Source organism: Pinus tabuliformis, chromosome Q (genome assembly GCF_031772625.1).
Source record: "Pinus tabuliformis cultivar Carrire ecotype Pingquan chromosome Q, CPIR1, whole genome shotgun sequence".
NCBI classification, from domain to species: domain Eukaryota; kingdom Viridiplantae; phylum Streptophyta; class Pinopsida; order Pinales; family Pinaceae; genus Pinus; species Pinus tabuliformis.
This window is the reverse complement of record NC_142296.1, coordinates 1,367,305,536-1,367,319,033: the sequence shown is the minus strand read 5'-3', so window position 1 is coordinate 1,367,319,033 and position 13,498 is coordinate 1,367,305,536. Positions and strand designations below refer to the sequence as shown.

The following is a 13,498-nucleotide window of genomic DNA, read 5'->3' as shown; positions in this document are numbered from 1 at the left end:
TTTCTGAATTTTTGTATTGATGGATCAATTAATGATCAATTATGAATTTTTGTATTGATTGATCAACTATAGTTTTTAGGTTTCATTCTAGATTCATTTTTTCTGAAATTTTGTATTGATGGATCAATTTAGTTATTCATTCTAGATTCATTTTTTTTCCTAGATTCATTTTTTCTGAATTTTTGTATTGATGGATCAATTAGTGATCAATTATGAATTTTTGTATTGATTGATCAACTATAGTTTTACTAGATCTTAATTATAATTATTGTTGTTTAGTGGATTTTAATTATAATTATTTTTTCTGAATTTTTGTATTGATTGATCCATTAGTGATCAATTATAGTTTTAGTAGATCTTAATTATAATCATTGTATAGTGGATTTTAATTATAATTATTTTTTCTGAATTTTTGTATTGATGGATCAATTAGTGATCCATTATGAATTTTTGTATTGATTGATCCATTAGTGATCAATTATAGTTTTAGGACATCTTAATTATAATTATTGTTTAGTGGATTTTAATTATAATTATTTTTTCTGAATTTTTGTATTGATGGATCAATTAGTGATTAATTATGAATTTTTGTATTGATGGATTAATTAGTGATCAATTATGAATTTTTGTATTGATTGATTAATTAGTGATCAGTTATAGTTTTAGTACATCTTAATTATAATTATTGTTTAGTGGATTTTAATTATAATTATTGTTTAGTGGATTTTAATTATAATTATCATTTTCAACTTGATTATAACTTTAAAAAGTTTTAATTAACAGTAAGTATAATTATAATCATCATTTTTTTTTTTTAAAGTTGGGAAAACTTATCATAATTCAGTTGTCAAGTTGGCAGTGAGAATAGTTATTTCTCCCTGATATCCACCAATGTAGGCTGATTCATCACCTTTATTCAAAGAAAGCCTGCTGGTGGTCTTTAAGAGGCAAGTTTCTACTCCCTCCAGATGTCTTTGGGTCTTAAGCAGTTAACTTATTTTCTTAAATTCGAAAGAAACGAGCTTTTAACTAAACAAAAGCAATTTATAACATACTCCAAACACAAATTATCATTATTAATATAATTATTTAAATTATTAAATAATTATAATTTAATAAATATTAATCATTATTATCAATATAATAAAAATACTTCAATTATTGTAATTTTAATAAACATTAATCATCCTCTTAATATAATAAAAATATTTATATTATTATCAAATTCATGCCATATAACAAAATTATTATTTTAGTTCAATTACATCAATGGGGGGTTTGAAATTTATTAAAATATTAAAAAAAATCAGTAACAGACCTTGTAAACTTCTTCACCTTGGCCATCAAAGTAAAATATTAATTTAACATCCGGATCTGTTTTACCCTGCATTGTACCAGGTCTGTGCTTCAACTATTATTTTAAAGGTGTTGAACTGTATTTGTTTGTACTTGTGGCTGACCAGCCCTTTAATTTGCTGTTCTGAATCAACTTTTGTAAGAGAATATGATGTCATGGATATTTTTGAGACTTTGTGTGGTGTTTGTTTTAATTTTTGCGAGGGTTAGTTTTGAGGCCGAGTCCATGCAGTTGGGCTGACCAAGTTATATTTATATTTTGATTTGGTAAGAGGCCGGATCCATTCGGTTGGCAGACCAAGTTATATTTATATTTTGATCTGTTAAGAGCCACACACAAGCAAGAGCATTTTAAGAATGAAATCCTTGACTATTTTGACCATATATTCATATTTTGAAAAGTGAGATCTTAAATTAGTGCGAATATTTTAAGAAATTCTTGACCATTTGAATATATATATAATATATATTTTGAAAAAAATGAAGATCTTAGAATTATTGTGAATAGATTAGATTCAAAATTTTGTTTATATAATTTGAATTAGTTTTGTTTTCAAATATTTCGAATACAAATGAATAAATATTTTGTAAAGTGAAATCTTAAATTAGTGTGAATATTTTAAGAAGTTCTTGAACATTTGAATATATATAAATGAAAGTCTTATATATTTTGAAAAAATTGAAAATCTTAGAATTATTGGGAATAGATTAGATTCAAGATTTTGTTTAGATAATTTGAATATAGTTTTGTTTTCAAATATTTCAAATACAAATGAAATGTATATCTTAATTAAATATTAATTTTTCAAATAAATAAATATATATATGTTTATTTTTTTCATTGATGATGGTGGTGGTGGTGGTGGTGAACCTCCGCTGAGACTAAACATGACCAAACATTGGTCTATAATTCTATAATTATACAAAATATTATAATTCTATAATTATTATTTACAATATAACAAGATTTTTTAATTATGGATATTTATTATAGATATTATTAACTTTTAAACAAGATTTTTAATTATAGATATTTACTATGGATATTATTAACTTTTAAATAGGTTTTTTTACAATACCATGGGCCAATATCAAGACAAGAAAGATAGAGAAGGAGAGAGAAGAGAGAAGAAAATCATAATACCATGGTTTATCAATACCATGGGCTATCTATGCTTTTGATTATTATGTTATATATCCTAAATAAAATGTTACTTACCCAAAATGTCTTTCTTAAAACTGTAAACTATTTGTAATTGGCTACATTCTTATTATTCACATTTTCATCCAAACTGGGTATTTGTAATTCATTATATTCTTATTATTCACATTTTCTATCAACTTAGATCTATCTTAACCTACCTCCTAAGCATTTATGGAGGTGCAAACATTTCCTCAAGTTTTGCACTCAAAAAATAATTTCCTCAAGTTTTGCACTCAAAAAAGAGGGTTGCACTCTAGATATTTGATCCCATCCCAGGTTAAGCTTGATAGACCCGGAGTTAAGATGGATCTCTAGTGGTTTAAAATATATTCTTGAATAAATAAATAGATTTAATATAGTAGTGGGCTTTAAACTAAAAAATATTTCAAAATTTTATACATAAATTTATGAAAAATATAAAATGAAAGTAATATTTGAAATGCTAATTATTGTAGTTATTAATAATAATTTAATTATTTTTATTTTAAAACTGAGAATTGTTTAATAAAATTATTTTTTAATAGGTTTATTAGTTAGGTTTTTAAATAATTTGTTGATTTTAATACAAATTTTCAATTTTATATTTTAAAAAGTATTAATATATTTAAAGTTGAAAACATATATATATATATATATATATATATATATTTTTTTTTTTCTAAGTAAAACTGATCTATTTATAAAGACATAATGTACAAAGAGGCTCCAGCCTCAGCGGTACTGGGTTAGTTGTATGACCATTTTGAGCATCAAACTGGGGAAACCAGTTCAAGAATGAAATTAGGAAAAGTTCCAAAATTCAAAAATTGTAACCAAAAGACTGTAAATTACCACAGCTTCACACAGAATTTTCCACAGTAAAACAGCTGATGGAAACAAAATTCAAAATTCTCGTAACCTGAGTTGGAAACAAAATTCAAAAATTGACCCGACATGAAACAAAGTTCAAAATTGACATGAAATGAAAATAATCAAAATCAGACCCCTGCGACGTAACCTGGCATGCAGCTGCAAGGTGGCTTCTGTTGGCTCTTCTTCCACGATCGGACACCAGCCAAATTCTTCAGAACCAGTGTCCTTTGCATGCCCGCCACCTGCAATGTCCTCCGTTTGAATGCCTTTGTCCTTACAGGTGGCTTCGCCTCCCAGCGTCTGCTGTCTGTTGTTAGACGGGTTGTCCATGTCTCTTGGCGGGTGGCTGGAGCTCGGCTTCCCTAGAAAGATGTTGAACTGAGGATCCTGGTTAATCTCCCGGTTGATCATTGGTTCAGGACAGGGGGCAGGGACCTCTCTGATATCCATCGTGACGGTGGCAATTATGAGTGGCTTGTCCATGGTGCAACGAAACTGGAATTGCGTTCGCTGGGAGGGAGCAGTGGAAGCGGTGTGCTGGGTGAATCCCCCTGAAAGTCAAACCTCATTGGTGCCTAATCTTCCTCGGCCGTTGCGAGTGTCCGGGTACCTGCCAAGGAAGCGGGAATTGGAGGGGCTTGGGGGAGGGGAGACAGATGGGGAGGTTGAGACAGAAGGGGGCAAGGACGAAGGGCGAGTGGCGCCTCCCCGACTACCACCATGCCTGCTCCTCATTCTATGACGATGGCGCATGATTCTTTGATTGGAACGCTGCTGTGAGCGGTGAAAAACAGGTCAGGAGGCAGGCCAAGAGCGACAGAAGGAATGAAGAGGGGAGCAGGGGAATTCACATCTGGATCAGAGGAAGGGGCTGAGACCTCAAAACGCAGGTGGCAGAGTAAGGACTGAGAGAAATGGTTACCATTGCCCAGGTCGATGCAACAGAAGAGTCTGCAACGTCTTCCAGTGGCAGTGCGAAGGCTCAGCTCTATTGCAGAGGGATGGCAGGAGCAATTGAGAGGCCGAATAGGGGAATGTGGGGGGCTCTGCTCCATATTTCTAGAATTGCATAGAATTTCTCGATTTTCCAAATTGGTTAATGGCATCGGCCTGAGAGCCAGGACTTGCCATAATTTCACACAGGGGAAGGCGCAGGTAGCCATACAGATTAGCCACCTGCTTGTTCGGCGGCCCATGCGCATTAAAGTCTTATCTACCACCTGCATCCAGGGGAAAATTGAAAATATTATTAATTTATATATAGAAAAAGATTATATACACATAGGATATTAAAATGATATTAAGTATATTAGTTTACATTAGAAATGACTCTTTTGACAAAATGTAAATGGTTTTATAGCAAATCTCCCATTACATTGATGAATAAATGGTTGAGCCTTTAGTACTTATTAAAGTCTTGTATTTATTTAAATTTCAAATCATGATATATTTTTTTTACCCTTTATATATATATATATATATATATATATATATATTTTTTTTTTTTTTTATTTGAGAGTTTATAAGTTTTCTCTTAATTTCATGTTCATGTTGATCAGAATGATATGGTATAATAAAATAATTTCCAATTAATAAAAATTGTAATGTGTTTGATGATAGAGTTTGTTTAGCCAATAAGTCAAGTTTACAAGACATTTTTAATTAATGTGTGTAAATAGTTTTATATTAAATTTCATGGTTGATTTAACAATAATGGATGATTTAACCTTTGAGTCTTAGATTCTCCTATATCTTTTTTTTTCCAAGAATCCATCATCTTTACCCATAATACCCCCACTAATGAGAATGACATGATTAATTCAAAGAAACATTTTTACTTAATTAATGTAATGTATTTGACCTTTTTACTTTTAAGTCTTAGATTCTCTTGTATCTTTTTAAAAAAAAATCCATAATCCTTACCCATAATACCCCACTAATGAGAATGGCATGATTAATTCAAAGAAACATTCTACTTAATTAAATGTAATGTATTTGACCTCTTATATCGGTAAATCTTACTCATAGTGTCCCCAATAGTATTAAATCTTACCCATAGTATCCCCAATAATGAAAATAACATTATTCAACTAAAGAAACAGTAAGTGATGACATGTAATGAATTTAGTAATAGAGTGAGCATGATTCAACTAAAAAAACACTCTACTTAATGACATGTAATGACACTTTCTAATCAAATTTTACCCATTGTATCTCCAATAATGAAAATAACATTATTAAACTAAAGAAACACTCTAAGTAATGACATGTAATGCATTTAGTAACAAAGTGAGCATGATTCAACTAAAAAAACACTCTGCTTAATGACATGTAATAACACTTTCTAATCAACTTGCATGCAATTTTTTTTTATAGCAAATCTCTGTATTTGACAAGAGTGAGTTTGTCAACATCTCTAGATCCTTGTGACACTTTCTAATTAATTTTTATTCTATTTAATGAAATGTAATGCATTTGACATCTCTTTATCCTTTCCTAACAATCTATGAATATTAGCCATAGTATCCCCACTAATAACAATAACATAATTTAACTAAAGAAACACTCTAATGAGATGCATTTGACAATAGCGTGAGTTTGTCTAACATCTCTATTTCTTTTATTGGTTTATCTTGCATTTTTTATTTTTTAATGGGGATTTCATAAACATTCCCCATTGTGGCTCCCATTGATATGAGAACCAAGTTAGTTTTACAAAGTAGGAAACATTTTTATAAGAATGCTTGAACTATATACATTGTTCACTTCTTTTTAAATTTTGGTATTTGTAATCCATTTATGACAATGTTCATCATGACATATTGATTGAATAAGAACTCTAGAAAAGTCATTTTCTTCTTATAAATCAATTTCATGCACTTCCATTTGCGAGTTTAATGTGTTTGATTTATATAGCTCAATATTCATTTTGACAAATATTGATTGAATACAAATTATAGAAAATTGATTTCTTTTAATGAATTTAATTAATGAAGTGCACAATTTTTATTTTATTTGATTACAATTTTGTCATGCAACTCATGCTCTAGAATATTGGTCTAATTTATTGCCTCCTTATATCAAGCCAAAAATTGCTATTTCCCTCTATCTTGTTCATAGTTTGATCTTATCCCCTTATAATTTTCTTTCAAAATTTTCATAGTTGATGGAGTCCTCAACAATTCTAAGTTCAAGGCCTAACATAAGGCCTATTTTCTTAGAAACAATGTCAAGTTGGCCTTGACATTAAAGGCCTTAATTGGTGTTCTAGAACCTTAACACTTCCCAATCAAATTATATTTTAAGATACCCATTTTTTTCCTAGATAGAAATTATATTTTTTGTGTGTTTTCACATGTTTGAAGAGTATGATAAATTTCAATGTAAAAAAATAGGTCTTGAGTCAAGCTTGAAATCTATTTTAGGCTTGAGACCCTTTTCTTTTTACCCATTTGGAAGTCCTACTCTAAAGCCTATTGCTTGTACATTTTGGTATTTCACATGCCTTTTGGAATCATTTTGAAGTACTATGAAGAATGAGCATTTAAAATCATAATTTGTATGTAAAGTGTCATAAAGTTTTGGGACAATTATAAGTCCTCCAATGTTGTTATGAGCATGGCGGGGGGAGATATTAAGATTGCATTAAGCCTAATAATATATTTATATATCAAGTGGGCATGATATAAATATCACCTTGAGTCAATGAGATATTAAGATGTTTGACCTCCCTCAGAAGCAACGTTGGGATATTCTTAATATTGAAAAACCTAATAAGGGCTTTAGGATCTATTAACACTTTGCAAACAAAACACATTTTTAAATATCTATTTTTGTATTTGGATTAATATCATACTTTTTTGTGCAAACTAGCTCTAAAAAGTGTAAGAAGTTCAAAAATTACAATAAACGGGTCTTAAACCTTGACACTAGAGCTATATTCTATAATTTCATAAATTCTTAGGTTTTTTGTTTAACTTTAGGTAAATGATAATAAATACATAAAGAAAAAAAGATTAATGTCTTAAACACCAATGCCTCGTTATAACCGAGAGAGTAAAATTGGATTTTAACAAAATCTTCATCTCCTCCCAATAAGGAAGTTGTTTCACAATTCATAGCCATCCATCCTCAATGAAGATAAATATGTCTTCTCAATGTATTTGAAGCCCTAACGACTAAAATGAATATGTAGTTATAAGTATCCATTGAGAAAATAGCAAAGTCTGGTTTTCACCACACATGATTGCCTTAAATGAATGGAAAATTTCTATGCTACCTAATTGATCTCTATTCAAGTGGAGTCGTCATTTATTTCCTAATGTATCTAAATTATAAATTCTATTAACACAAATTAAACGGTTTATTTGTGCCTATGATCTAAATGGTTTATATTTCTTTCTCTTGAAATAATTTCAATAAAGAATAGACCAAACAAATGCACACATAAATATTTTTTAGTGAAACTACAATAATTTGGAGAACCTAGGAATAACTTGCAATTTGGATGCTTGCAACTTTGTCTTTTTGTTTTAGAAGCTAAAGTGTTATGACTATAATGGTGGTATATATAATGATACCATATATGTGGGAAAATGTCTATATAAAAGAAGGTTACCTTAAGTTGTTGGTCTACAATGAGCAATTATATATATATATATATATATATATATATATATATATATATTATTTCAGTTATTTGGGAATTCATTTCTTAAAAAATATATAGAGTTATTGTGTAAATTATTATTATCTTTTTTTGAGAAAATATACCTTAATACCTATATTATTGTGTATATATATCTTTAAGAAATCAAGTTCATAACCATTGGTATTAGGGTAGATGATTTTTTAATTAAACACCTTCAAACAATACCATACCAAGTTTGCACCATATTTTTGTGTTGGCATATTCAAAGATAGTCAAACTTAAAGAGTTGGAAATAAGATATGCAGGAATATATTAATTTGGCAGTTCCCATGTGAGGAGACCCCGAGGTTGCCCACAACGCTGGCTCAATTCATTGAATTCACAAATCAATCAATACAAGTCTTATACAATGGCATTTAGTTAGAGAGATGAAACAACCTGCTAGAAAATAGGAACTAATTCCTAATTACAAACAAAATCATAACTATTACCATTTATCCATTATTTTCTAAGTCCCTCCCTTAATGGAGAAAGGGTTGATTTGCACACCTAACATCTCCCTAAACAATTCAAATTTTATCTTCCCAAGGGGCTTTGTGAAAATGTCAGTGACATTTTCACAAATATTACAATATTCAATAAAAAATTCCTTACACTGTATCTTCTCTCTAATAAAATGAAACTGGGCATCAACATGCTTTGCCCTTGCATGAAATATTGGATTATTTTCCAACTTGATTGAGCTCTAGATGTCACACTTGATCACTGTAGCATTCTTTTGTTCTTCTCCAATATCTTGAAGAACTCGCCTCAACCAAACAACTTCACAAATTGCTGCACATAATGCTTTATACTTTGCCTCTGTAGATGACAAAGATACATTAGGATGCTTCTTGCTGCTGCATGAAACAATTCTGGATCTAATACTGAATGCATAGTTACCTATAGTAGATCTTCTATCATCCGGATTATCGCCCTAATCTGAATCTGAGTAAATTGTCACCTCAACATCAAATGCATTAGTATATTTAAAACCAAAATTAGTTGTTCCTTTAAGATACATGAGCACTCCTTTTGCTTCTCTCCAATGGCTTTCGAGAGGTCTTTCCATAAATTGACTTAACACACTAACATATTATGCTAAATCAGGTATGGTTGTAGTAAGATAATTCAAACTTCAGACCAATTGTCTATACATTGTACCATCTACCTCCTTTGAGCCATCATGAAACTACAGTTTCACATTCTGCTGCATTGGAACAAAGAAAATTTGCACTGATCCATATTAAACCTTTTAAGTACTTAGTTGACATACTTACCCTGAGTAACAAAAATATCCACTGCATCTCTCCACACTTCAATACCTAGACAATAATGTAACTCACCAATTTGTGACATTTGCACCTTAATTTCATCAATTTGTTTGACTGGATTTTCTGTAATAATTAAGTCATCAACATACAAAGAAATCAACACTACATGCCCCTTTACATCAAACTTGGTATGCAAATTTGGATCACTTTGACTCCTCATAAAATCCTGTTGAAGAAATAAAGAATCTATCTTTTCATACCATGAACTAGGTGCCTGCTTTAGCCCATACAAATCTTTGTTTAATCTGCAAACTAAATGTTCCTACCCTTTTTTCACAAACCCTTCAGGTTGTGTCAAATACACCTCCTCCTTTAAATCACCATTCAGAAAAGAAGATTTTATATCTAATTAGTGCAAATTCCAATGGTACTTTGTAGCTAATGCAATTAACAATCTAATAATATTCAATTTAGCTATTGGTGCAAATGTTTCTACATAATCAGTGCCCTCCTTTTGTGAGTACCCTTATTCCGATAATCTAGATTTATATTTATCTATACTACCATCATCTTTAAACTTGGGTTTGTACAACCATTTACATCATATGGGCTCTTTTCCTTTACGCAGTTCAATTAGTTCCCAGGTTTTATTTTTAATTATAGATTCATATTCTTCCTCCACTCTTCATGTTCATTAGTTCCATTAAAAATCATGGGTTCTATGACATTCAAAACACTATTCATGAGAGCATGGTCCTTATACCTTTCAGGTAGTCGAATCTGCTGAGTGGATCTCCTTCGCGCTTCACCGTTTTCACCTCTGTTTTCTGAAAGTACCTCCCACTTCTGATTGGGCTGTGACTGTTGGTGATGTCCACATATCTGGATTCTTTCCCAAGCTTTTGTTGCTCACTGTCTTCTGTTTTTTCTTCTACTTGATTGTCTGCAACTTCAGGAAGAATGTGCCATCTTTCATAGTTGTTATCCCTGTTTCCTTCATTTTTTTGCTCGTGGAAAATTACATATCTACTCGCAAATACTTTGTGAGTAGATGGATCAAACATTTTATATCCTTTAAATTTTGAACAGTATCCTACAAAAATACATTTGATACCTTTAGCATCAAGTTTCTTTCTATTCTCCTTCGGAATATGTGCAAAGGCCTTACACCCAAATATCCTCAAATGATGAATTGCTAGTTTAAAACCATACAAGGCTTCAAATGGAGTCTTGAAATCAAGATACCTTGTTGGACTTCTATTCTTTAAATAAATAATAGTATTAATGGCCTCTGCCCAAAAAGAAAATGAATGGATCTTACCTTTGATCATACTTCATGCACACTCCACCAATATCCTAGTTTTCCTTTCTGCAACACTGTTCTGTTGTGGAGTGTAGGGTATTGTGAATTGTTGCACTATTCCATGATCCTTGTAATACTTGAAGAAGTTCCCCAATTTGTATTCTCCCCCTTGATCTGAATGGAGGATATTTATAATCTTCCCCATCTGCTTCTTTGCCATGTTTTTGAATTCTTTTAAATACTAAAAAACATCACTCTTTTTCCTAAGGAAGTACACCCAAGTGTACCTTGTGAAATCATCAATAAACAACAGAAAATAATAGGCTCCTCCTAGGGATCTGGTTTGCATGGGTCCATAAACATTAGAATGCACAAGTTCTAATACATCTCTTCTTCTCCTATCAGAATTAGAGGGAAATTCATCTATGTGAATTTTTCCTAATGCACAACCTTCACAAGCAACATATTCATTCTTTAACATGGGGAGTCCTTTAACCATGCTTTGTTTCTGCAGCAATAGTAAATCATGATAATTGATGTGACCATACGAATGATGCCAAAGCATTTTTGTTGAAATAGTTGTAGAAGTTAGTGCTTGATGAATTTTGCTGGTAACATCAAGATTATACAAGCCTCCAACAAATCTTTCACTATGCAATGTGTTTTGAAGAATTCAACCTTCAGGTTCTAATATGTAATTGTAGACACAAAGATCAAATTTTTCTTGATCCCAGGCACATACATAACATTACGAATGTGCCTGACATTTCCATTTGGCAATGTTACAGGAATATCCCCACATCCCTTAATGTGATATGGGCGATCGTCTCCAATATAGATATTAGCACCATTGCATACCTCCTTGAAACTCTCATACCAACTCTTGTTACATGTCATATGAATCAAAGCTCCAGAGTCCACAAACCATGTATTAGCATCATCCATTTCAGTAGGCAACACAACATTAGACACAAATAGCTTGAGATTTTTTAGATCAGAATTCAAGGTTTCTCCTGCAAAATGTCTTGGATGTCTTCTATGTTTATGCCTAGATTCATCATTTTTCTTCTTATAACAGTCTCTGGAAAGATGCCCACTTCTACCACAGTAAAAGAATTTTATTCCAGATGACATACCTTGATTTGATTTCGGAAATGGCCTTTTCTGAGATGAGCTTCCACCTTTGTTTTCTCCTCCTTGTTTCCCTTTGAAGAATTTCTTCTTCGCTACAAGTGCCAAATCTAGATTATGAGGCTTCAAGTTCTTGTGCTTCTCTTCTTCATGCAACATTATTTTTGTCAATTCCTCAAAGTTTGGTGTTTTCTCCCTTGCTACAAGACTTGTAATAAAAATTTGGTAGTCCTCTGACATTCCATTTAAAGTGATTGTCACAAGATCAGTAGTGGGTACTGATTCTCCTATATCTCCTAGCTTATCTTTCAAATCTTTAATTCTGGAAATAAAGGCACTAACAGATTCATTCTCTTCCATCTTAATATACAGGAGCTTACTCTTCAAAAACAAGACTCAATTTGTGTTCTTAGTTTCATACAACTCCTTCAATGCATTCTAGGTCGCATTGGAGGTCTGATAATCACGAATATAAGGGATTACATTATCTTTAACATACATCCTTAATAATACCTTTGCTTTGTTCTCTCACTTCTCCCAGTCCTGAACTAATGCAGTTTTCAAGCCTGTAGCTGGTTTCTCTTATTCTCCCTTCGTGATGGTCCAAGCGCCATAACCTTCCAACAATGTTTGCAGCTTGAATTTCCAGTTGACGTAGTTCATGCCATCCAATTTATTTTCTTCGTTTAGGTACATCTTTGTAAGTGGATTCACCATCTTCTCCCAATGTCTTTCAGTAGGACCTCCAATAACTCAAATTATGAATAGGTGCTCCTTTAAAAAAATGGGTTCTCTCTTTTTGAAAAACAATAAAAAAAACTTATAAAAAACCCCTTCACATGGGCGCTCAAAACAAAGCCCTTTATAAGGCTATTGAAACCCCTTTTAAAAAATAGGAGCCCCTTTTAAAAATATGTGCTCCTTGCTTGCTCCTTCCTTCCTCTTGACTTCTTTTCCTTTCTTGATCTAATGCCAAAGTGCTCCAAGAAACTCTAAGTGTCCAAGAGTGAAAGAGAGAGATGGAATAATGAAAGAGCTCCGAAACTGAACTGACAAAAGGTAACTGATCATCATAAGCCTTTTTTATCAATTAGGCCTCTGTTTTCTTCATTTTCCATTATTTTCCTTCATTTTCCTCCTCACATGCAACCTGTGACCTTGTTGGACAGTTGGCATTGTCTGGATGGCTAATGGCCTAGTGAAGATATTTGCGAGTGTGTTGGCATTGATGTCAACATTCATGCTGGGAGCTGTGTTGGGCAGTTGTCATTGCTTAACTGTTGGCATTGATGTCAACAAGACTAGCTTGGATTGTTCTCACAATAGATGTTGGTAGTGATGGCCCAGGAGGAATCTCATGGTAGCTGCAGGCTTCATGTAGAGAATCATCACAGTAGCAAGCTTACTAAAGAAGCCATAAAATGATCACCTTGGTGGTTGTGAGTTCAGCTGTTCGGAGAGTCAAGGAGTAGATGATTTGCAATGATTTCCTAGGAGAAATCCCATGGTTCTTGCAGGATTCATGTAGAGAATCATCATAGTAGCCGACTTATTGGAGAAGCCATAAATGATGATTACAGTGATGGACCAAATGAAATTCCATGGTAGCCGCAAGCCATATTTCGAGAGTTTGGAGCCATATTAGAGGTAGAATATGGGCTCAAAGCCTACATCATACCCTCTCCATT

At 32.0% G+C, this 13,498-nt stretch overlaps 1 protein-coding gene across 1 annotated transcript; it reads right to left on the bottom strand.

Moving 5' to 3' along the window:
* Nucleotides 1-11,366: 11,366 nt before the first annotated feature.
* Nucleotides 11,367-12,170, bottom strand: LOC149225001 (uncharacterized). Its single transcript, XM_089388328.1, has one exon. It carries the CDS (start codon nucleotides 12,168-12,170, stop codon nucleotides 11,367-11,369), a length of 804 nt encoding a protein of 267 aa, XP_089244454.1.
* Nucleotides 12,171-13,498: the final 1,328 nt, after the last annotated feature.

Excerpts from the sequence above, each read along its gene's own strand:
- LOC149225001 (XM_089388328.1), bottom strand. The coding sequence starts at position 12,170 with ATGGAAGAGAATGAATCTGTTAGTGCCTTTATTTCCAGAATTAAAGAT.